Consider the following 26733-nt stretch of genomic DNA (forward strand, 5'->3'; position numbering starts at 1 on the left):
ATCACAATAAAGTCTGTTACATTTTGTAAACGGGGTGTTTTTATCACACAAACAGCTTCAGCTCAATTCTAATGATGCACCCATGGTGGAATAGTACAGAGCTCCTTTAAGAGTCTGTTCCAGCCCCCGATTGTAAAGCAAAACCTGATTGGTTGTAGCGAGAGTGTGCTGCGATTGGCCAGCGCAACATGGCCATTATCTGATTAGCTTGAGTGGTCGGTGGGTGGAGTCGACCTATGTGTGGATTTGTCTGCAGTCATGACCTAGAATTGTTTCAGAATCCACAAATGCGTGAGGTGATTCACAAATAAATGCAGGCAGACTTGTGCTTGTGACATAAAAACATATTTGGGAATATGTTTTTTATTAGCTAATCTCATTTTATTTATTTGTGAATTTAATTCATTTTTGTGAAACTAACATATATTTGTGGATCTCATTCTATTCATTTGTGCATACGATTATTTTTTCGATGATTTTTTTTTTTGTGAATATTTTTACATTTATTTGTGGATCATAATCTATTTATTTGGAGATTAGCTACAAATCTACCTCCATAGTACAAGTACTGGTCTCCATTTCCTCACATTAACGCTAGCATGTGGCACACAACATGCGGATAAATATATCGTGACCACGAATGAATAATTCGTTCCCTCGATTTAGTAAATCTTGTCCACATTGTACTATTTTGTTCACTCGGTTTGATTTAAATAAGGCAACGAATTATTATAATTTACAACGTAGTCACGATTTAGTAAAAGAAGGGAACTGTTTAATAAATAGTATGCACGATTTAGCAAATGAATGAGAGAATGAATTCTATCGTGCACGATTTAATGTTACTTAAAATGAGGAAACGAAAACATGCTCATATAACGTTATTGTTGATTCGTCGCTGCAAAATAACAAATATTAAACAAAAAGATCACGATTTCAGTAATCATTTCAAGGTTTTAGCCGTATATATGTAAAACGTAAAGTTTAAAAATATATGGCTAACGTTTCACGAAGCTAACTCGTCATTAAGAACACTCTAAACTTTAGATGTACAGAATTAAGTGATGACAACACAATCATCGAATAAAATTACATTTGCTAAATAAATTAAATAAAAAAAAATCCCTAATATAATGCAGTTTTTACTGTTGCTTACCTGTCGAAAGCAGATGGAATGGAATTTGGAGAAGCCCTCGATGATTGCGTGTTTCCTTCTTTCCGCGCATGCGCAGATTCCTTGCTTCAAGACGTACATTTTACACGATTTTTTAAATTTACTTCAAGTACTTTATTAATTCGTGTAAATATGCCAGAGACATCACAAGTCAGATTTACTTGTCTGTTGGATGTCTAATATTTGCAAGTAAAAATTGTTCATTTTTAAAAAAAATTGTTTTATTTACTTAGCCATAAAATAATTTTTACAGTGATTAAATGGTTAAAATTTAAATTAAAAACCACAAATTCATAACTCCCCATATGAAAAAACCCGTATGTTTCATATACAGCAATCATATATCTTCCTTACTCAAATCAGCCAGAATTACCTTATGTGTTTTATATTACTTCAATACGTCATATACAAAATCAGACAGATTATTGGCCACTTTCATACTAAAAATCACACATACAACATATATGGGATTTTTAGGCCATATATGAATACTGTAAAAGTCTTATATGAATTTTACATGACAACAGTATGCAATGGTATATGATTGGAAATCATGGTATTTCCTATACAAATCATTTAAAATTCTTGATTGAATCATATCCGAGTCATATAGGATTGTTAAATTTTGCATAATTTGTTCACATGAATTTTATACAGATTTTATGTTTTTAATAGGGAAATTATGTGCCTGTTCTTCAAGCTTTATATGTTTTCATTTATTTCTCATATTACAACAATAATATTATTATATCTCTACATATAATTATCTTATGTGATTTTAGTCAATATTACAATATCTCTGCATATACAAATCATTTATGATTTCAGTCAATTACTTGCACAATTTTGCATCAGAAATACTTTTATTTCAACACAATCAAAGAGACAATCAAATTATACTGCACAAGAGTCATTTAGAATTACAACTTGATATCAAACTGAACACAAACACACAACAACAACAAAATACGTCGAACACACTGTCACGGCTATCAATCATCAAAGACCATTAAGGTTTTCGGATGTTTTTGTGTTTTCTTCCCTCTAATTTCAGTAAGTTTGGCATTGATGGTTGCACCAGTGCTGGCGGGCACCACATGAGGACAATTTCTACAACGTTGCTCCTGTGAGACAAACAAATAAAAAGGCAAAACATTGCTGTTGTTAGGAAGCAAAGTGGCCCACAGTCCATGACTACAGATCAAGTTAGACAAATCAACAGCAGCATGTTTGGGGATCTGGACTTCCAAATGGAACCAAAAAGTTGTGAGTTTGACAGGAATTGCCACTATTGTGGCACTGAGGAAGACACTTAAAAGATTAGTTCACTTTGAAATGAAAATTAGCCCAAGATTTACTCACCCTCAAGCCATCCTAGGTGTATATGACTTTCTTCTTTCTGATGAACACAATCTGAGAAATAGTAATAAATATTCTGACGCATCCAAGCTTTATAATGGCAGTGAACAGGATCAATGAGTATGAGCTGAAGAAAGTTTCTCCATCCACATCCATCCATCATAAAAGTGCTCCACTGGGGGGGTTAATAAAGGCCTTCTGAAGCAAAGCGATGCATTTGTGTAAAAAAAAATATCCATATTTAAACAAGTTAAGAAGTAAAATATCTAGCTTCCGCCTTCCGTATTCAATGTACAAAGGAAGTGTAAAACTCTTGCAGTTCAAAAAGCTTACGTTACGTCCTACACCTTCCCTATTCAACTTACGGAAAAAGTGTAACTGACGTGACGCCAGTTTACACTTTCTTCGTAACTTGAATATGGAAGGCGGTATAGCGGAAGCTAGATATTTTACTTCATAACTTGTTAAATATGGATATATTTTTTTACACAAACGTATCGCTTCACTTCAGAAGGCCTTTATTAACCCTCCTGGAGCCGTGTGGCCTTATACTCGTTGATCCAGTTCACTGCCATTATAAAGCTTGGATGCGTCAGAATATTTATTATTTCTCAGATTCTGTTCATCAGAAAGAAGAAAGTTATATACACCTAGGACGGCTTGAGGGCGAGTAAAGCTTGGGCTAATTTTAATTTCAAACTGAACTAATCCTTTAACCTAAACTTACTCCCACTGGATCACTTTGAATATAACAACAACAACAGGGTTTCAGCACTTCATTGACTAGATAAACTAGTACACTACCTGTTCTGTTGGAAGGGCTCTGTAATTACTCTGTGGCAAATCCTGTCCCATCTTCCAAGTCAGAGCTGACTGATGCTGACGGACACTGAGACTTCAGGGCAATCTTCACTTCATTTATCAGATTTGGTAGCTCTAGCAACAAAAATATAACAAAATAAAATATGATAAAGCAATCTCTTATACCTATTTACCAACTCGACTACCTCCAGTGTACATATGGTCATCTAAGCTGATGAATTTAATGTTAATGATGCATTTTACAAAGCCATCATGCCAGATGTTAGAGGTTGGATAACTTTCAGGTTTCTTGTCATATACTTGATAATAATGCAATTAATTACCAATAATTATTAAATTCTTTGTCTCAAATTTACATAGCAAGTTGAATAATAACATTGAAACAATAGCAGTTCTACAATAATTTTGAAGTAAACCACCAAACAGTTTGATGGCTGATTGCTGATTTACCACAACAGTAAAATAACTAATACGCGCCTCTGAACATTTTTCTTACTTTTTTGTCGTCATTTCTCAATTTTTCGTTTTCCTCCATTTTTTTCAGCCTCTTCTGAGTCTCTGTCAAGGTTGTGCTTGATACTCATCAACAGTCATTCATTTCTCTGTGGTTTGGGAATCCACTGTCCTTCTCCTTTGGGTCTGTCAAGGAACAAAAAACAAGAGATGGAAATGATACACATTCATCTTCTTAGACAGATATATATCTTCTTACCTTTATAAATGTAAACAGATGAACATAAAATGACTGTACCTGAAGGGAAGGGAGGCAGATCTCAAAAGAGATCTGTAATACTTTAAGGGTCCACAATTATGCATGTGTTAAGCACAAACACACTAGTAATTAATGATAAACTTAACATATAGGCTAGTAAGGGCATATTAGCCATTATTTAAAATTTATTAAACATTTGAAGGATCCACATTCATGCGATAAATAAACAAAAATAAGCTAGTAATTGATGATTAACTGAATGTACAGTAAACGCCTTTTAGCCATTATTTAGCAAACCATATATTATTTTTGTGTAGTAACGTACTTCACCAATTAAATAAACTGAACAATAAGAAGCTAGCAACTATGTTTAATTAGTGCAGGTTTTATTTAAAAATTGCTAAAAGTGTGTAACAAAATTTGACCCCCTATTGTAAAGTGAAAGTTATATTTAGGTTTATTGACCAGAATAAACAATAATCATCACGTTCACACACATAGAAAGAAAGACAGGCCTTGAAAAACACAATTAACTTTTGATTCAGACATTTCCATAAATCATATGACTATCTCAAATTGACACAGTCAAATTAAACATTAATAGGCAGATATTAAACACAAACACTCATATATCACATTTGTCGCATTTCATGTTTACGCGTGTTAGCTTTAGCCCATGTGCTAACGTTAATCAGTTCAGCTCGCGCTGTGTGCACGCGGCCTACTCAAAACGGCTCAGAATTAATCATTTTAGAAACTTCGACATGTCATTTACATTATATTCGGATTAATATCTGGAATTTCACTCACTAAAGCAAAACAGAATCGTATCTTTATTCACACAAGGAAGATTACTCACAGTGCTGATACACTCCGGGATCCACTCCGGGATCCGCTCCGTCTCTCTCTTCTCTCTCTCCGACCACATCACTTCAGGCTGACGCATCGATTTCAAAAGCTCCACTTTCAATCACATTTCCGGTTAGATCAATGGATTTTGTGGAGAAACGGTCTGTGCTGATCTGCTCTGACTCTCTCTCATATGCTCACGCTGAAAGCAGCGCCGGCGCGACCAGTGGGCGGGACTTGTGAATGCGCCGCTACTATTGGCTCTTAGGGGTGTCTCTCACTGCAGCACGATCAGTGATTGGATGAATCTCTTTTTCTTCTAGATTCTCTCCCCCCCCCCCCCCCCCTTTTCTTAACTTTTTTTCTCTTTACTGGGCTGGGTTACCCGGGTTACATCAATCAATCTGATTCAGAATCAGATCTGATTTCAACCTCTTATTTGAGTCTTTTGGCTCAGTGTTACAGCCACACCAGTTCATTTGTGTGCGTGTGTAAACTTCTTACTTGCTGTTTTTTCCTGCATAGTGGCTGAATTCTTGATTATTTCACATATGCAGAAACTTTTTCCTGCACAGTGGTTGATTTGTAGTTTGTACCACCAAAAGATTCTCAGAGTTTTTGTATGTTTTCTTATTTCCCATTAATTTCCTATGGCGGCCATTTTTAACAGCGAAGGAGCTGACCCTTTTTCCTGACCCTTTAACATATCTGAATCATGTCCATGATTTTTGTGTTCACATAGCTAATGAGACTAAAGTCACCAAGTGTCCTCCCACTTAACACGTTAATCTAATTAATTTGTTTTGAAATTAAAATGTTAATTTTGTAATGAACATTTGTGCTTGTGTGTGTAGTTTATGTTTCAATTAAGATTGAAAGTATATGACTGTGATTGACAGGCGTAGGGCTCCACTTAGGACAAGATAAGAGCAAGGGCATGAGTGAAGTACAGCCTTGGTCCGTGTATCTTTTGGTCATTCGTTTTTGGTCAAACAGCATCTTTTTCGTTTTTCATTTTTTTTCAAACAAAACGAAAAACAAGATTTCGGCTTGATTTTTCGTTTTTCGTTCAGGGGTAGAAAATGAACAACTTGAATATTTGATCTGTAGCCTACATGTACATGAATAATAGTCCTTCGCTGCGATGGATTGCAGCGTTTATTGCAACTACATATAATCTCTTTTAAATTTACATTTAATCTTAATCTTTATCTCTTTCTCATCAAACAGCCAGACTAACGAATGACTTGAGACACATATCGAGGCAGAGCCTAGACAAGGCTTTCTTCTGTGTGTCCATAAATTAGGCAACTTACGCGTGTTTATCTCAGAAATATTATCATTATACTAGTTTATCTCAGATATAATAATTTACTAAGCACCTGTACTCACAACTACCTAATATCCAACACCTTTGGCACACTGCCTGTTTTATTATTGCTGACCACCTATCAAAATCTGTGTGGCAATGCTGCGCGACTCACGGGACAGACAGAGATATAGTGAAGCCCAGACCAGTATCAATTTAAGTCATCATACACAGATGGCATAACATTTTTTTAAGGCAATACTCTGAGATTTAGACAATGGAGGAACTTGAAATAATATGACAGATATGAAAAGAAATGACATCGTATCGTAGTTAATGTTCACAGCACATCTATTATAGTTCTATTATGATTTTTATTCATACAACAGATGGATATCATAATGCCGTTATCCCTGTTTCAATCCCTGATTGACTTTAGTGAAATATGAATTTGTCATAGGCTAATGATTTTAAGGTGAACTTGTTTGAGTTATATGAATAAAACCCTGAAATAAGACTTTGTACAATAAACCAAAGATGAAAGGTTTTCATATTTAATGCCTATCAACCAACTGAATGATGCTTTCAGATGTAGCTACTTACAGTAAATACATTTACACATTAATTACAACTGTAGCCTATAATATAATAAGATTAATATTTTAAACAACATTTTTATTCAGAAATATGAAATGACGAAATGAAATGATACTTGGATTATGAAAGGAGGCCTAATATCGCCAGTAGGTGGCGGTAAGTCATTGTGTTAAGGAAGGAGTCATTTATTCATTTGTCGATTCGTTCAAAACGAGTAGGGATTCGATTCATTCAGGAATAAAATCAAGTGGCTGTCCAATTAATTGGTCACTGAATCATCGTCTATATTAATAGGTTGTTCAAAGACTGTTATTCATTCAAGAATGAAACAACTCTGTGCCTACTGCGAGTCAGTCGCTCAACGGTTCTGTGACTTTATTTGCTTTGGAAGTTTAGTTGGCAGAGAAAATAACCGTTCTGCCATCAGTTAGCCGGCCAATACTTAGGCCTAATATTAATTAAATAATCTCAGCGTATTGCCTAAAACAAAAGTTATTACTTCTGTGTATGATGACTTAAATTGATACTGGTCTGGGCTTCACTATATCTCTGTCTGTCCCGTGAGTCGCGCAGCATTGCCACACAGATTTTGATAGGTGGTCAGCAATAATAAAACAGGCAGTGTGCCAAAGGTGTTGGATATTAGGTAGTTGTGAGTACAGGTGCTTAGTAAATTGTTATTTCTCAGATAAACTATTATAATGATAATAATATTTCTGAGCTACAGACGCGTAAGTTGGCGAATTTATGGACACACAGAAGAAAACATCTATATAGGCTCTGCCTCGATATGGTAGCCTATGTGTCAAGTCATTCGTTAGTCTGGCTGTTTGATGAGAAAGAGATAGAGATTAAGGGGAGACACTACAGGCAAAAACACTGTTTTTTCAGGCACCGGTCAATTTTGAGATTTTGCACTTTTGGGCTTTTCATAAAGTGTTTTTTCAGACTGGTGGAAAGAAAACATCCAAAATACATTTTTAAGTGTATATCTTATAGCACTTCATCTATTTGCGTCTATAGATTTCAATTACAGTAAAAATGTTTAAAGGCCGTTTTCTCAAAATTAGTTTTTTCTCCTGCTCTGAGTCAGAAATCTCCACTTCAGCAGAACTTACATACACCAAACTTTACAGCTTTATTCCTATCTATATTCTGAAGGCTTTTACAGAGGGATTTGTTGATATATCATTCCTATCCTGAGTTATAGGTCCTTTTACTCAAAAAAACATGGCGAAAATAGATTTTTTAAGGCTATTGTCAGTATTCTCTAATTTAAATCTAATCTAACTAAAGCACAAAATAAGATATCCAGAATCCCCTCTGTAAAAGCCCTTTCATCTAATATGTCAACAAATAGAACCAAGAATTTTAAACCTGGACCTTTCCAATTTCCAGATTTTGTTTTTGGAAATGTATGCAAATGAGCGTATATTTAAGTATATAAGGCCTCATTTGCATATTAAAACATAAATTTACACAAAACTTGTAATACATTTTTTTCTTATGTTTATGCCAGTAATAAACTGGAGAAGTTTCACAGTGATATCTTCTAATTTAAAAAAAATCCCTATTCACCTGTAGTGTCTCGCCTTAAGATTAAATGTAAATTTAAAAAAAAGATTATATGTAGTTGCAATAAACGCGTTAAATCCATCGCAGCGAAGGACTATTATTCTGCTGCGCTGAACTGCGGAAGAACTGATGACGGCACCGTTTAATATTTGGTTGACCAATCAGCAAAAAAGGGGTGTTTCATTCCCGCCCACATGTACAGATCAAATAATCAAGTTGTTTATTCATTTTCTACCCCTGAACGAAAAACAAAAAATCAAGCCGAATTCTTGTTTTTTGTTTTGTTTGGAAAAAAAAAGAAAAACTAAAAAAGTGCCGTTTTTTCATTTTTCGATTTCAATATTAAATAAAAAAACGAATGACCAAAAGATACACGGACCTACATGGACCGAAAACATTTCAGTTGTGCTATATTTCAAATGTTTAATATTCAAGTTTTAAAAAAGCAAATTCAGAACTATGTAAAATGCCACATAATATTCAATTTTATTAAATTACACTTGTCTATAATTCAAATGTACACAATTCAAATTCAAATAGTATTGTCATAATCATAGCTCCATAGGAAAAGCGCGTATCCAGCGAATAGCGAACGTAAAACTATAGCGTTTGTCAAGAACATTAAAAACTACAATCCCCAGAGGTCACGTAACTTCCGCCATCTTGATTAAGGCGGTCCACAGACAGCAGAGACCTACCACGTTTTGTGTAATGCACATCTACAGAGGCTGAACTAGTAGCGAAGCGTGCAATACGTTTTACTAGTCTGCTGGTGTTTTACATCCCATCTGCTGGACGTGCTTAAAAGCCATGGCCGAACCGATACGTGCTTTGTGCGATGAGCTTACAAAGGCTGTGAATGTGATGATGGAGGCAGAATCCAGTCAGACATACCGCCTGGAGGCCCTTAAGGTGAATTATCGTCTATCAAATATTATTAACAGGTTATTATGTATGTATTGATACCTATATCCATATTATGGAGGTCACATTTGAATAACGTTGTTACGGCAACTTCCGTTTTCATTTCATTCATGTTTATTCAATAATGCAAACGATTAAGTCTTGTTTTGTTTATGTGTATGTTGTTATGTGTTACTTCATAATACTAACCTTATCAACATTTATCAGGAAACATAATTAAGGTAGCAATAGGCGACATTGTGTCAATGAGTATTTTGCAAACATAAAATATTGCATGCACATTCACATGATCATATATTTACTCAAAGGATGCAGCCAAGTGGATACAGACACACACGCGGTTGATTACGTTTATTGACATTGCAAAATTTAAATAAATTGATCAGCAGGTCGCACTAGACCAGTGGTTCTCAACCAGGGGCCCAGGGCCCAATAGGGGACCTCAGCAAACTTGCAAGGGGGTCGCAGGATGACTTAAACTTATTTAAATTAAAATATTATTATTAAAAATGATACTAATCATATATATATATATATATATATATATATATATATATATATATATATATAAAAGCTTTGTCATAAATATCAATCAGAGGAAATATATTATCTTATATTGGGCGGCCTTTGAAAATTGTGTTGCACTATGGGGGACCTTCGAGTCTAAAAGGTTAAGAACCACAGCACTAGACGAATGTTGTGCAGAATGTGGATGTTAACTCAGAATATCTGTAAACTGTAGTTTTGTATTGTAATTTAGTTCTAGAAATTCTATACATAATGTAAACTTAATTGTATATGACGGTGCTTAGAATTTTGTTTATAAAACAAATTATTTTAAGGCAGATTTTCTGTTCTCTGTTGTATCAAACAGTCACCCCAAAACTGAGGTACATACTGATCAATGAATTTTGTGTCGTTGCAGCCGTACTAGATCCTGTTGTTAAATGTTTTGATAGTTTTTTTTTTCTGTGTTGTTGTAGTTTATTGAAGATTTCAAAGAGAAAAGCCCCTTCTGCGTTGAATGTGGTCTTCAGTTAGCGGAGAAATCCCAGACTGCAGTGGTCAGACACTTTGGGCTGCAGATACTGGAGCATGTAGTCAAGTAAGTGTCTCAAACACTTTAGTGTGTGTGTATGTACATCATAAGATATGTTTCCATCCAAAGTTGTGAATTTAACTTGTGTGCAAAAGTAGTGCATAAAACATTTGCGAATAAAGCACCCCATGTGTTTAAGAGAATAAAATCATCACTTCCTGGGAAATTGGTGCAGAATATCTGTAATAAAATTGCAAGTTTCTGTAGTCGGTGAAGCCACTGTGGCTCTTTTTTTGTACATCATAAATAACTTGCGCCTCAGAGCAGCAGATGAAATGCAATAAACACTGCCCTGTTCTCTTGCATTCGGATGCTGGTGTTTGGGAACGCAATCGTGTGAGTCACTTCTGGAAGGGAATTGAACCATTTTTATGACAGACTTTGGCTTAGGAATTTCAGAATGATCAAACCAACATTTGAAATGCTGTGCAATGAAATTGGTCCGTTGATTAGTCCAGTTATCCAGTCACATCCTCTGTTGAGACAAAGTCTGGTGACTTAGTGCATCAAGGGGTTTATTCGGTAAATGTTTTTCCTTCATAGTTTATACTAGGGGTGTAACAATATATCGCAATATAAAAATGCAACATTATGTATCGTGGATAGTGACAATATGTGTTGTGCATAGTTCACCCAAAATGAAAATTACTGTGTGAGGAAAAAATTTTAGTTTACAGAGTTTTAGTGACAGTACTACATTAAACTACTATATATAATGTTGAATATAATGTATAATAATGCAATGAGGGAATATTTGTGGGTCCTGATAATGCCAAATGTCTTGTGTTACCAGTAAAAAGTGGCCTGCATTATTTTAAATATATCTAGTCAGTGACAGAGTGCCAGCATACTCGTCTAAAATAATTCTGTATTTTTAGCTTCAGAATCATGAATATTTTGTACAGGTTTTTTTTTTTTTTTTTTTTTTTTATGCACATTTTTAGAAATTTTGTGCGTTTCCATCTAGGTTTTTTTTTATGCGATATCCCAAAATGGGTGGATGGAAACATAGCTATAGTGAACATTGAACACTAAACTGAACACATTCTTCTATGAGCAGGTTTCGGTGGAATAACATGGCTCCACAAGAAAAGCTCCAGCTGAAGAACTGCACTATGGGCCTGTTGTCAGATGTGAGCATCTCTGAAGTGTATCTCTTCTCAGTCTTCTTATTGCATGCTTTATGAAGATTGCTTATTTATTTAAATGGCTTAATTTCCTGTTTTAGGGTACACATCCAATTCTGCAAGAGGAATGTCATGTTAAGGATGCGCTCTCACGCATAGTAGTTGAGATGATCAAGAGAGAGTGGCCGCAGCACTGGCCTGACATGCTGAAGGAGATGGAGGCTCTGACTGCTATGGGGGTATCAAGAGTTTTTTGTAATAATAATAATAATAATAATAATAATTATGGCTGCTTGATCCTGCTCCTGAATTAATGCCTTCCTGTCAGAGTTTAGTTCCAAAAAATACAAAGTAGGTGCACATCCAAAACCCAGAATTGGGCTTTGACAACAACAACAAAAAAAAAGAAAAGAATGGATGTCCGCACACTGAACTTAAGGTTTAGAAAGTATATTATAAACAGGGACAGTTTTTTTTTAAATAAACTTTCCGGAGTTTACATTTAGTGTGTGAACATTTTTTTAATATATAATTTAGTCCCTTGTCTTCAGAGTGAGGATGATATGACCCCAATCTTATTTCAAAACATGAGTAATTTTATTTCACAATAATATGCATCGATGCAATGATATACAGTAGGTAATCATGTTATTTTTTATTATTAAAAATAAGAACAAAACTATTGTGCCTGTTTTTTTTGTTTTGTTTTTTTTTAAAACAGGCACAATAGTAAGGTGCAGTGTTTCCCATAGGATTTTGTGAGACTAATCAATCTGACGCAACAAAATTAAGAGCTTCAACCAATGTTCATTGTGCAAATTGAACAGTTGGTGAAAAAAGTTGGTGAATTGACCTGTACCTGAATTTTTGAGGTTACTCAACCCTATTTTAGTTGTGATATAGTGTCTTAGTCTACATTACATTCACACTGGTGTTTTAGGAAGTCAACAATTAGAATATAATAATAATAATTTTATAATAAAGTAATAACTATATTGTAAAACAAATGCACTGTAATATAAATGAAAATGAATATTTCATTTACACTACAGTAGGTAAATTGCAATACTTTTGTCCTAACTTCTACACTTATAAGAGATGAGCCCTTGAGCTTTTATTTTGACGTAAAATGCAGTTGAGCTTTTATTTTGGTGGAAAGCTACTGTTTCTGTGAAAACAGGTTTACAAACACATCTCATTACAAATCTAGTGAAATTCTGTAATCATCTTACTACAGAAATGTTGGAAATTTAACAAATGGGAAGAAAAAAATGCATTACTGGTGCCCGTTACGTTCCCAAATGTACGCTAAAGGCATGCAGAGATGGAGTTCACTGTGAACTGAGCCGTGCTTGGATGCGGAAAACACGTGAAAGCACACGTGAACAAAGCATGCACTTCAATTTGAAACGCAGCACAAACAGACTATATACTTATTGAATTAAATTGCAGTCTTTTGCGAATTGGTAAGGGCACAAAGCCTTATCGCGCTTTCGATTTTAGTTTGTTTGGCAGATACTTTGCCAAAGCAATGGCGCGAAACAAAGTTAAAGACATTTTGTGTTGTTATGAGAAGTTTTAAAATATTTCTGGTTCATTATGAATCTCTGGCGGCACAGATTAGACTATGACGGGCCGCCAGAGTCTAGGTAATTAATATCAAACACTAAATTAGTAGTAGAAATGCTACAGAAATTGAATATTCGCATATAAAAATAAAACGTTGCAAAGTCTTCACTGTATTAATTAAATGCACACTGATCCTTATAGCCACCTAAGGTTATTCAGTCAAGAGCAGTGAGTGATTCTCTCTTTTTCTCTTGTTGTTTAATTAACATTTAGGAAACGGACAACAGTAGTTAGGCTGCTGCTACATTAAGACCTAGTTATGAGACTTGATAATTGAGACACGATTATCTTTATGAGAATGATCATTTTGCTTTATTTTTTTGATAATTTTTAAGATGACTGACAGTCAAGAGCTTTATTGGATGTTACTGGAATTATTCAGCCTTTAAATCTGTTCTACTGGCGAAATTGGGCATTTTGAGGACTACCAAAAATTTGTCCCAATATACATTATATTTAGTATTGCATATAGTAGTATCATTAAACTCATAAATACGTTCATTTTGTCCCATGTGCTTAATAAGTAAAATAAAGATGATGTTGGATCGCTCACGCCGCCGCCTATGATGTCTTATTATTCCAATTATTTACGATTAAATGTAAAAATGTGACACAAAAGCTGCATGCAAACATAAGGTTAGAAAAATATAATACCCTTATTATAAAGGTAAAAATTCCCTTGAAAATCAATTTAAGCTGGCAAACATCACCACTTAATGAGAAGTTTAATTTCTGTCAGGGCTGTGTACCGACTACCATGGAAGCTTGTTTCCGCCAAGGAATAAAAAAAAAAATTAAAAGATAATTGCGACTTATCTCACAATTCTGACGTTTTTCTCACAATTTGATGGAAACTTGCAATTCTGACTTTATAACACACTATTGCGACTTTATATCACGCAATTCTGAGAAAAAAGTAAGAATTGCGAGATGTAAACTCACAATTGTGAGAAAAAAAGTCAGAATTGTGAGATAAAGAGGCGCAATTACCTTTTTTTTTTTATTCCATGGCAGAAATAAGCTCCCATAGACTACTGTACAGAATATGAAGAAAATGAAAATCTTTGGGATTCAGCAGGGACATAACAGGCCTAAACCAGCCAAGATACAAACACACAAACACTCAAAATGTTCTCTAATTATTGTTATTGGCAAAATCTTAGAAAATCCTGAGATATAATTTGTCAAATTTCACACACCTGGTTCGAACTAAACTCTGCAGGAAACTTCAGGAGTCAGTGTGAGAACATTCTGTTCATCGGGTACTTAATGACCAATTTTCATGCAGATTTAGTAAAAAATGATGTAAAATAATCATTGTCTATTTGAATAAACAATCATTGTATTTCTCTTCAGGATGCTCAGACAGAACTCGTAATGCTTGTACTGCTGCGGTTAGCTGAGGACGTGATCACATTTCAGACATTACCCACTCAAAGACGACGAGATATCCAGCACACCCTTACGCAGAATATGGACAGCATCTTCACCTTCCTGCTTGGCATTCTGCAGCTTCATGTGAATGAATACAACAAGTTGGTGAGTTCTTCAGACATTCATGGCCACATGCAAAACATTTTTTTGAATTATTTTTTTTCTATAGAATATTGTCATGTTATATGATTTGAATAGATTTATTCATGTTGTTTTCTAGAAATGCGTTGCTGGTCTGGAATTGAAGGTGAGTAGGGCTATTCATCAGTATTTATCAGGTGTAATTTTATTAGAATTTTATTAAAATTAGTGCTGTTCTTATTAGGGGCCAAATATGTACAGTGTGAAACATAACTTGAATTTCTAGGATTAATTAATTACCCAGGTTAACAAATGGAAAAAATGTGAAACATGGATATAGATAACCTAGGATTTTGTTAACCCAGGATTTAAACTGACCAAAGCTTAAATGAAAGAGCTAGAACCCAGTAGGGGTGTAATGGTACGCATATTCGTAACGAACGGTTCATGGGGCAAATTCCAAATGGAAGTGATCATCCCTATGCCATATGTGATCATTCCTATGTGAGCAGGGCATGCGCATGCCGTATGTAGCCAGTTGGAATGCACTTGGCCAAAGGAGCAGCGTAACTTCCTCATTATCTTCAGCTGGGATGTTCCCGTGACAATGCAGCGCCAGCATAAATAAATATACAATTTATATTTTTAAAAGTTTTATATATATTACTTTTTATATATTACATAGTATATTTAAAAACTTTTTAAAATATAAAATGTGTTTTTATTTGCAACAGTTAGAAAAAGAATCAGACTTTGAATCAGATCAGACTTTGTTGCATTCATGCAAATAGCTAAAATGCTTATAAGATTGGATTTGTTAGCATCTGAGCCAATTTCGAATGTAGTCTGTAGAAAATCTGACTTCTAGTCAACTGTCCTACATCTAACAGAGTTTGGAAAGTTTGGAAAATGTTTTCTCTTTCTAACATTCATTCTGTATCTCACTATGGGAACGCATCAGGCCAATCATGGCTGACCAATCGCTGCAGCGATCGGAGAGTCCCGCCTCCCATTTCGTCATTCTTGCTCTTTTCCCCATGGAAGATTTTCGGAAACTATCCCCAGCAGCTTTTGGGAATTATTGCTTAACAGTTTATAGATGGAGCCACAAGGTATCGTCTCAAACACAATATATTCCTTATGCTTTTGAGTGACTTTGTCACTTAGAGTGAGATAACTAACGTTTTAAAGTTTCCAACATTTTTTCAAACTTTTTGAGGCATCCATCACGTACCAAAAATAAGGAAAAAGGATAGCTCTCTGATCTCAGCACAGCTCTGTAGTAGTTGTCACGTTGTGGAGGGTTTACTGTATGAAGAGGCTGCAGGCTCCATCATGGCCACTGCAAAAGAGCCGGAGAGCCCCGGAGGAAGAGATCGTTCTCCACATCCTTGCGCTTGTGGAATGTGGATTTCTGCAAAAGATTCACATGGTCTCTGCATCTCCTGTTTGGGCGCTAAACACACTCAGGCACCACTATCCAACCCCAAGGGCTGCCTCCACTGCACAATGTTCTCGGCTAAATCCCAAAAAAGGAGACATCGTGTGGCAGTTGCTGGAAAGTTGGACCCATGCCTCTCTGCTCAACCCAGAAAGGAACCTTTGGATTGTCCGCAGGCCGCTAGCTCGTGGAGCAATATGATGGAGAGTGTGTCACCCTTCCTTCTCCCCCTGTTTGAAGATCCGTTAGCGACAGAGTGCATGTCTCACCAGAATGCATGAGCGCTCTTCGTCATTGGAGAGCCCCATCTTTTCTCAGAACAAGATGCCCTCTGGGCCCTATTGTATTGAGGAAAGTGGTGACAACAGACGCATCTCTGATGGGCTGGGGGTGCGGTGTTTAAGGGCAGAACAGTGAAAGGAGTTTGGTCTCCTGCACTGAGAGAAGCACATAAAGTTTCTAGAGCTACTGACAGTGTTTCTAGCTCTGAGACACTTTGTGCACTTTCTTAAGAATCACCATTTATTGTTCAGGACGGACAATACAATGGTGATCGAGCCGACACTACAGAGGGTTCGAGAATGGAGACATGTAACTTTTTTGATTGCACCATACTGGCCAGGGAGACTGGGTTGCGGAGAGTGCGCAACTGCTCTATGACTAGCCATGGCCATTGCAAGTGCGCAGGGATTTCCTCTCACAAACACAGGAGGAAATATCCCACCCCTTCCCTCAGAAACTGGCTCTCTGGGCCTGGCCTGTGAGAGGCTGAATATGAATGCAGCTGGGTTACCCCCAAAAGTGATTGAGACCATTCAGAACGTTCTTTATATAATATCAAATGGAGGGTGTTTGAGGGATGGTACGTAGATGGGAACATTGTCACATTCTTGTGTTCGGTTTTGGATGTGCTGTTTCCTACAGGACCTTCTGGATAAGGGCAGAGCCTTTTCTATGGTTAAGGTTTATCTGTCCGCTATCTTGGCATGTTGTATTGGTCTTGTCTCGGGTACTATTGGCCAGCACCCTCTCGTTTGTCGATTTATGAGAGGAGCATGAAGGCTGCTCCCAGTATTAAAGCCACTGGTCCTGCCTTGGGATTTGTCCATGGTCCTGAACGCACTCTCTAAAGCCCCCTTCGAGCCCATTGTTAACATTGCCTTGAAGCTGCTCATTTTTAAAACAGCTCTGTTACTTGCTCTCACTACACCCAAAAGGGTGGGCGAACTAAATGCATTATCAGTTCACTCCTCATGTATGATGTTCACACTAGGTGGTCAGAACTAGTAACTTTTAGATCTAAACCGGCATTTGTGCCTAAAGTGTGTGATCACGCTGGTGCAGTTCAATCAGTGGACCTGCTAGCTTTTCATCCACCACCCTTTTCATTTCCAGAGGATGAGAGGTTGCACTGTTTATGTTCGGTTTGTACGCTGTATGCGTATGCACAGAGAACCTGCACACTTCGTAAGAGCAACCAGCTGTTTGTCTCATAGGCTGACTCTTACAAGGGAAAACCTCCTGTCAACAGCTTTCCCATTGGGTGGTGGAGGTTATTGTGTTATGTTACAATAACACAAATATAGAGCCCCCAGGAGGACTACGAGTTATGGCTACATCCTGGGCTACTAGAGGTATGTCTATCCTGGGCTCTATTTAGAGGCATTTCTATCCAAGAAATTTGCGCGGCGGCCAGCTGGTCTTCTCTGCACACATTTGTTTGATTCTATAGACTGGATGTGACTGAACCCTCTCTGGCCCACTCTGGGTGAGTAGTCAGGTTGTATAATGGCTACTTGGATAGGTTTGGGTAGGGGCAAATTTCTGATATTATTCTGTTTTGTGAATCTGGAGCAGTGATTCAGATAATAGCCCAAACATTAGTCTGCTTTGTCAGCATATTGGCAATAAGGGAGCTGTCTTTATCCCATAGTGAGATACCGAATGAATGTTAGAAAGAGAACTTTAGGTTACTAATGTAACCCCTGTTCTTTGATAACATGAAGTGAGATATATCACAACATTGCCCTCGCCTGTTCCGCATGGAGAAGAGATATGTAGAGAATGATGAAACGGCAGGTAGCTGCAGTATATATACAGTTTATATTCGCTGCAGCGATTGGTCTGCCATGATTGGCAGATGTGGTGTCATTGGTGCTTCCACAATCGGTCACGCCTGAGGTGTTCCCATAGTGAGATACCTCACTTCATGTTATCAGAAAACTGGGGTTACATCAGTAACCAAAAGATTTTAACGGTTATATTTTCAAGGTTTGAAATGAGCTTGAATATCATCATTGAAAACACTTTTTTTTTCTTTCTTTTTTTTCTTTAAGAAAGTCCAGTAAGATTTTAAAAAAGAAAAAAGGAAAAAAATTTAAAGGTGGTCATGAATTGATTTTTTTTATTATTTTTTTTATTTTTTTATAAATGTAACAGTGTTTCCTGATTTGTACTTACAATGTTAATAGGATTTTTACATAAAAAAAAAAAAAAACTTACATAATTTAGTAATAAAAGGCCATTTCTGCCCTGGTTTTACCTTACCAAGGTGTAAGTATAATGCGCATTCAAAACATTCAGGTTTTCAGATTTGTGAAATTCAATTTTTGTTTGTTTGTGTGTGTGTGTGTGTGTGAGGGCAAGAATGTATAAGTGTGCGGGTTTTTTTTTTTTTTTTTTAATTCCCTTTCAAGTTGGCATTGATGGGAGCCTGCAGATAGGAGCCTGCAATTTTCACACATAGAAGTCCTCTATGATAGCATTTCGCTGTAAAAATGAGTTTGTGATTCTGTTGGTTACAGAGCTAGGGCAAGTAGAATTTTGGGGAAAAGCCTACTTTCATGTGTTTTGAGAAATGAACAGATGATAAAAATGAACAGTATTGTACAGTAATTATCTTTCTGATGGATAAGTTCTCAAATGATTGACATTCTCAAATTCTTGGGTTACAAGATTAATGTATTTTACCAACGGATTTAGTGTAAAGTGGACGAACTTGGCTTTTGTCCGATTTTGTCATATTACGTGTCAAGCATTTTGAATTGTTTATGCATATCCACCAAATTTTGCTCCGATGATCTTTACACCATAATTGCTAAAAGTTATTAAAAGCTTTTCAATATATCAAACGATTCTTGGATAATGTATAAACACATTTGATGGACAATCTAATGAATAAACACATTAGATGCCAAAAAGGATCTGATGCTGTCATGCTTGGCCCCATAATTGCTTTTTGAGTAATTGTATTTAACCTTTTTCTAGTTTTTAATTTTTAATGTTTCTTTGAATTTCTTAATATAATCTATCTGCTCTGTGTTCCTCGTCTAGTAGCGAATTTGTCAGATAAAATTAGCTGTGATTTTTGTCTTTTATTCCCAGACAAAAGCTCACTGGCGAGTTGGTGTGACCACTCTCAACACTCTGGCTGGCTACATCGATTGGGTTGCTCTGAGCCACATCACCAATGAAAACTGCCGTCTTTTGGAGATCTTGTGCCTGTTGCTGAGCGAACCTGATCTTCAGTTGGAGGCTGCAGAGTGTCTGCTAATTGCCATTAGTAGAAAAGTGAGTGACTGCTGCCATTTACATTATACAACTTTCTCTTTTCAGCCACTTTTCTGAAATAAAATTGTCCACTTTTATTCATTTACTTATTTATGCTGCAACTTATTGTTGTCACTGAAGTCTAGTACACTAACGCTTTTCACTTGCATACATGACATTGGAAAATGTGAAATATTGCAGTCATAAAATGTACAATAAGACTCTAATAATAAGCCCATATACCAAGTCTGGTTCTTTGACATCGGCTTGGTGTGTCCCAGGCTTTAGACATTATATGATGTTGACATTTACAGTCATTTACATTTTAAGAGAGAGAACATTATAGGGGCTTTTGCACCGAATAATTCTAGGAACTAACCACTAGGATAGTTCCCTGGGAACTTATTTCTACCCCTGGCCATTTACCTGGTTGCATTCGAAGTTAGGTAGGCTAAATGCCGTTATTGCTGTTTTCCATGTTTGTGAAGTAAATATGTTTACACAGCTTTTTAAAAATGCCGGGTGCCGGGGATGACATGCGTTTGACCAATCAACGTACACTCATCACTGATAGTTCCTATAGTACTGGTTTAGACCCAACTCTGAAGAAGGAGCTAATTTACCTAGTTTCTGCAGTGCAAACACGGCAAAATCCAGCAAAAAAGTTAGAATTAACCTTAACTGGAAAAATCGAAGATTTGAAGGCTGATTTAAATAGGCCATAAAAGGCATATATAGCCATACTGGTGTTTTTGGAAGAAGTTTCTAATGGTGGAAAATAGACTACTAATAACTAGCAGCACTATGTTGTGTGAAGTTAATTATAGTGATATTTATTGTCAAGAGTTTGTTTGAGTGATCAGTTTTTGATCACTTTTGAGCAAATTCTTTACTTCCACAGGGAAAGTTAGAGGAGAGGAAGCCATTTATGGTACTCTTTGATGAAGTCGCCATGAACTACATCCTGTCTGCTGCACAGTAAGTAAATATCTTAGCTTATTCTAAATCATGGTTCCTCAAATCTGGCCTTTGAGAGCTACTGTCCTGCAGAGTTTAGCTCAAACCCTGATCAAACTCACCTACCTGCAATTTTATAGTGTCTCTGAAGACCTTGATTAGCTTGTTCAGGTGTGTTTGATTATGGTTGGAACTAAACTCCGTAGGACAGTGGCCCTCCAGCAGCAGATTTGCTTTAGATTTTGCTTTTAAAGATCTGCTTTAAATGACTTAGATACTGTTAGAAATGACTGCAAACTGCTGTTTGGGTTTTATTTTAATGTAGGTCGGCAGATGGTGCAGCTCTGTGTAAACAGTGAGTTTTCACTTTTTGTTTCGAAACCAACTCAAGCTTAGTTTAGAGCAACTGAGTTCACTACTGTCAAAACTGTCCATTGTCTCATTCAGATCATCAGGTGCCGTTGTGGAAAGAAGATACACATTTTTGAAGAGGCTGTGTCAGGTTCTCTGTGCCCTGGGTAGCCAAATCTGCTCTCTAGTGGTGAGATGATCGCATGAGCATCACTGTTGTGTATCATTTATCCTTTTTTCCTTTTATGAGAAATGCAGAAGATTTTTATGTTTCTCTTTAGGGTTCAGATGTTGAAGTGCAAGTTCCTGTTAACCTGAATAAATATATGGAAGCTCTTCTTGCCTTCACTACTCATCCCAGCCAGGTTGAACTGCATTATAGCTACTCTGTGAAACTCATTGGTCAACCTTCAAGAATTTTTACTAAATCTTGCTTTCCATATTTAATCATGTATTTATATATTATTCAAAACAGTTTCTAAGGTCGTCCACACAAATGACCTGGGGAAACCTATTCCGACATGAAATTTTATCAAAGGATCCTGTAATTGGCCAAATGGCCATAAAATATTTAAGAGTGGCAAAGATCAATCTTGTGAAAGTAAGTGCTGTGTATCCCAGACACAGAGCAGTTTTGACTAATTGCTATCATACTCAATCACACTTAATTGCTCTGTTTGCCTTTTATAGACTGGATTTCCCTCCAAGAATGATTGTCCAGGTTGTGAATTCTCCAGAGTGGACTTTGATAGTGATGAAGATTTCAACTGCCTCTTTAATTGTGAGTTATTATTGATTAGTAACTAGTTAGCTAAACTTACTGTTATTGCATCAGTTTTAAAGGTTACACTCCCTCTTAAAAGAAAATCAATGCAGAGAACATTAAGTTCTTATTTTTTGATGACAACATAACACAGAAGCCCTTTTACTGACAACATTGCTTATTTTAATTTTTTTATGTTTTAACAATGCAATTCTTGTACTGAACAGAAACCAAAAATTTGCAATCTTGCAATTATTTGATAATTTTCCCAATCCTTGACAATCAAATGCACACGATATTAGCAGCACAGAAGATCATATCTGTGATCTAAAACTTGCAGAATCAAGTCAACTCACCTTTATTTTTATAATATATACAATACAGATTGTTTCAAAGCCACTTGACAGTTATCAACAGGAAAATGATGATTCAGTGATGCAAACATAGCTCAATTCGGCTGTAAGGCAGCTCTATAAAGAAAAAAATAGTGTTGTTCAGCTGAAGCCAGTTCACTGTTGATTCAGTTCCATTGTCAAAGATCATCAATTATCAGATTAGTTCAATTTGGCTATAAAGCAGCTCTGCAGAAAACAGTGATGTCATTGTCCAGCTCATTTCAGTTCTCGTCCAATAGTGTCAGTGCAGTCAGATCAATCCGTAGCTTGTTTCACCACAGGGACTGAGAGAGGTTCTCGTTATTGATTTTGTACCTTGTGATGGTACCAGCAGGTACTGCCCACTCACTGCTTGAGAGAACATGGACTTGTAGGAGTATGATGAATTTGATGTGATTGAATTTGATGTGGCAGTTGAGGTGAGGGTGGTAGCAAGTATATTGCACATTGCGCTAATTATGCTTTTATGTGAATACATTTTAGAATTGCATAAACAATACAAAGTCCTTGAACGTGGAATACAAAAGACATTGAATAAAATTTCAGAACTAATCCAAGTTTAATTGCACAAAAGATAAATGTGCTGTTGTATATACCGCTCTGTGCTTTGAGAGAGCTGGGTGAGACCATCTCTTGTCTAATGTCTTTGTTTTTTCTTCTGATATTCCAAAGCCATTGACACTGTTTGTAAAAGGTTGGAAGAGTGAGTTTTATCTTTCGGATGAGCAAGACATTTATAGACTAAATGATGTTGCGCTTGGCTTGTGACTTTCACAATACAAATTATCTTGACGTACTTTACGTACTTTTTCACAATCACCTAAGGTGAGTATGAAAGCATCAGGTGATTCCTTCCAATATTTCGAGGCACCAGCCAAGGAATCTCACCTTGACAATAAAGAAGGAAGATTGTTGACTAAATTACAATTATATAAATTGGAGAAAGTTCGTCATCTGACCAATCTGAAGGATTTGTGAGATAAGTGTAATAAAAGGATTTTATTAACAAAAGGATAGACAAGAGTAACTAACAACTACTGAATGGAAATCGAGAGATTATTTGTTATCAACTGATATCAGCTATGCCAAATCTAATGCAAATTAGATAATCATATACTGACAATATACACTAATGCCAAGGTCTCTAGAAAGAGGTTTGGTAAGTGATACGTGATACATGTCTGCCTGGTCGTGCTGAATCCGAGGGTGACGTCTTCCACTTGTTGAGCCGGGAGGGTTGCAGTGGGAAGAAAGGAGTTCCATTTCACTGCCTTGAACACAAAGTATTGAACATTGAACTCCTGAAGCACAGAGAAGGTCCTTTTCTTGGAACATGCAGAATGAAGGATCATTAGATTCTGAAGTCAGTGCAGATCCGGGCAGTCTGGAACACACAGATCTGGAGGGTCTCTGATGAGAAGATTTTGAAGTTGGTGCAGAAGATATTTTGAAGATGGGGGCTAAACTTGTCGTCGTTGTCTCCGTTGCAGTTTTCAAACTTCCCAAATTCAGTGTTTGCAGAACTTCCTTGTTTCTCTCTTTAGAGCTTCAGAGTCTTGAGAGAGCAACTTCACAACTCTGTAGAGTTTCTTGCTGTAGAATCTTCCTTGTGGTAGAATGATGGATTTCAGATTGTTTGGAAATGGCCGTGTAACCCTTCCTAGATTGATGGGCAGCAACAATTGCTTCTCTAAGATCATTGCTGATGTCTTTCCTCCTTGGCATTGTGTTAACACACACCTGAAGGCTCCAGACCAGCAAACTGCCAAAACTTCTGCTTTGATAGGGTTGGTCACACTTGCTGATGACCAGTTAATCAAAGGTATTTGAGTAGCAGCGCCTGACTTAATTCCTATGGAAGCTGTAATGCTTTTCCACTACATGGTACAGTTCGGTTCGGCTCACTTTTTGGTCCTTTTCACTGCATGGGACAGCTCTCTTAAATAGTACCACCTTGGTTGAGGTTCCAAGCACGCCGTACCGATACTAAATGTGACGTGTAAACACTGCAGATCACTGATTGGTCAGAGAGAATCGTCACTACCAGCGTCATTGGATTTGAGACACCAAACCCGCTAGATTTAAATAGTCAGTAAAAGCCACCGCAGTATCATTTGTTTGCACGACTTATTATTTTTTTTTTTTTTAATGACCGTTGCACGCAACTTGAAAAAAGAAATGGCTGTATCGTGGTCAGTAGACGAGGTGTAGACTCGTTGGTAGACAAGCATCCACGGCAGTAGAGGTGGCGCAACTATAACGATCAGTCTATCCCACCCACTTTGAAGCGGTACTAAACTGCAGTGGAAAAGGAAACCAAATGTAAAGCACGCCAAACCATGCCGAACCGAGCCAAGTGGTACCGCGCAGTGGAAAAGCGCCATAAGTAAGTTTGTCACACGTCTTCTCCATTTTGGCCTAGTTTTTGCTAAACAAATGACACGGTGTAATATGTCATGTGTTGTTCAACTGAGGTTGTATTTGCTTAATTTTAAGACCTGCTAAGGGCCAGATGATTTTTATGCCCTGATACTTAAAACCATTATTAGCCATCTGACCAATCAGAACAGAGCAGGCTTTTAGAAAGGAGGGGTTTAAAGAGATTCAATCTTTGATCAAACCATTTCAGACACTGGGAGAAAAGAGCTGATTCTACAATGTATATTATGAGAAAATTAATGCTTTTTTGTTTGTTTGTTTTATGCTATCTGTAGGAGACCTCCAAAACAAAATTAGGAACCTTTAAAATCACAAAAGCACAATAGGTGCACTTTGAGGGTTTTTCCTGGGTCAAAAATGGTCTTCGGTGGTGACAGACATGGTCATCGACACAAACAGTAAAAAGTGCCCTACCCACGTGATCTGCGAGCCCAATAATGACAATAAAGTACCTGTCACTCTCACTGTAATTCTTTCTTGACCTCTTTGCAAAAAAATCTGTGATTTCATAGCTTTGTAAGAGAAGATGCTTCTTTGTTAGACCTGAAAATGATTTTGGTATGTATAATAATAATAATAATAATAATAATAAATGATCAGTATTAAAAAGTAGCATTAAAAAGTTACATTAACTAATAATTAAATTTTCTACCATATACAATTGAATGCACCTAGCTAACAACAACTTGCTTTGTTCTGGTTTCACCTCACTCCAGTCTAAACTAACTGATTTTATAGGTAGGCCTAATTTACTACACATTGTCATTTAAATAACCAGAAAATACTGTGAATTATTAAGGCTAATTTTACTAACCACTCTTGCTAAATGGGGTAAGCACACTTATGTTCTCATTTCAGAGTTGTTCGAGTAAATGATTCGTTATAGACCGTGTGGGCAGATCAGTTGTTTTCATGATTCATTAAAATAAATCTGTTCAAATGAGTCATTAGGTCGTGAATCGGACATTAGCGGACGTTGACTCGTTGCGTGCGAATCGCGACTGTTATTAGGACATCGCAAAAGATTTGTCAACACAGAAAACTTCATCACTGGATAGGATTTTCTTTTTGTTTACTGAAAGTGTGGTTTATGTCAGCTGCATGTGCGGGACACCTGTCAGAGAAGATGAGGTGACGTTCTTTTGAGCACTATTCACACCCAGTGGTTATTCAGGAAACATTCTCTGAATGCGCCTCGTGAAACATGGATTCGGTGTTACGAACTTTTAGCATCGTGTCAGTTGATTTAGATTATTATGTGCGAGGAAGAGAGAGTGCAAAGACAGTGCTTACTTTGAAGACAGAGAGAGTTCGCGTGCACGGGGGAGGAGCTCTCTGCTCGTTCTGTCCGTCACTAATAAACAACTCTCAATAACTGATCAAATAAGGCTTTGCCGGAACAAAAATTCGTTTTGGCAGCCGCCAAAAAAATTTAAATGTAGGAAAAACCCTGACTTTATCAAATGACACTTGGAATGTAATATTGTAATGATTTGTACAGCTTAAAGCTACACTATGTAACTGTTTTTAAAGGTTTTATTTTTTGCACTTTCCCATTAATAATATTTTGTTATCTTTTATGAAAAAAGTTACATAGTGTAGCTTTAGACAAATGGCCATTTCTTTTGTGGAAAAATTTGGTACACTCCTACATTTATCACTACATCAAGGGCCTAAAATTAGAAACCAATACATTTTAGTAGGATATTGTTAAAGAGTAGCCACTAGCCAGTAGCCGGTAGTTAAAGCCACACTTTAATATAAACCTCAATAAACTTAATCTGGTTTAGTAATAAGCATTGAAGTACCATCATGCCAACAACAAACGAGCTACCCATCAGAAGTAATACCAACCATTAGAAAGAGACTGCACAAATCTGCCATACGTTGGAGGTCAGCAAGAAAGCTCTGCTCTAAAAAAATATTACAGCAAGTTTAAAATCTTAAATTAAAATCAAACACAAAAAAACTTCCCCACCAACCAGTGCATGCCCCGTGTGATGTATAAAGAAATGGCAGAAAAAAAATGGTTTGTATTTCAGAATTATCACAAAGCGAGAATGAATACAACCTGTCTTTTTAAAGATCGATTTTTTTTTTGTTTGTTTTTTTTTCTTTAAAAATGTGCAACAGTTTGGTTAACCCCT

General features: G+C 36.6%; 1 protein-coding gene and 1 long non-coding RNA gene across 2 annotated transcripts in view; one reads left to right on the top strand and one right to left on the bottom strand.

Moving 5' to 3' along the window:
- Positions 1–2107: 2107 nt before the first annotated feature.
- LOC127524584 (uncharacterized) lies at positions 2108–5140 on the bottom strand. Its single transcript, XR_007933097.1, has 4 exons — positions 4927–5140; positions 3852–3994; positions 3338–3469; positions 2108–2298 (listed from the first exon to the last, which is right to left on the bottom strand). It is a non-coding gene; the product is annotated as an uncharacterized LOC127524584 (long non-coding RNA).
- A 3925-nt stretch (positions 5141–9065) lies between these two features.
- Positions 9066–26733, top strand: part of LOC127524563 (exportin-5-like) — a 40562-nt gene continuing 22894 nt past the window's right edge. Inside the window, exons 1-13 of the mRNA XM_051916181.1 lie at positions 9066–9309; positions 10305–10426; positions 11481–11553; positions 11649–11786; positions 14533–14715; positions 14831–14857; positions 19517–19702; positions 20583–20659; positions 20964–20993; positions 21086–21179; positions 21271–21354; positions 21465–21590; positions 21680–21770. Of these exons, the coding sequence (XP_051772141.1) occupies positions 9208–9309; positions 10305–10426; positions 11481–11553; positions 11649–11786; positions 14533–14715; positions 14831–14857; positions 19517–19702; positions 20583–20659; positions 20964–20993; positions 21086–21179; positions 21271–21354; positions 21465–21590; positions 21680–21770 (1333 nt within the window). The 5' untranslated portion in view covers positions 9066–9207. The remainder of the gene's footprint in view (positions 9310–10304; positions 10427–11480; positions 11554–11648; positions 11787–14532; positions 14716–14830; positions 14858–19516; positions 19703–20582; positions 20660–20963; positions 20994–21085; positions 21180–21270; positions 21355–21464; positions 21591–21679; positions 21771–26733) is intronic.

Source organism: Ctenopharyngodon idella, chromosome 13, assembly GCF_019924925.1.
Source record: "Ctenopharyngodon idella isolate HZGC_01 chromosome 13, HZGC01, whole genome shotgun sequence".
NCBI lineage: Eukaryota > Metazoa > Chordata > Actinopteri > Cypriniformes > Xenocyprididae > Ctenopharyngodon > Ctenopharyngodon idella.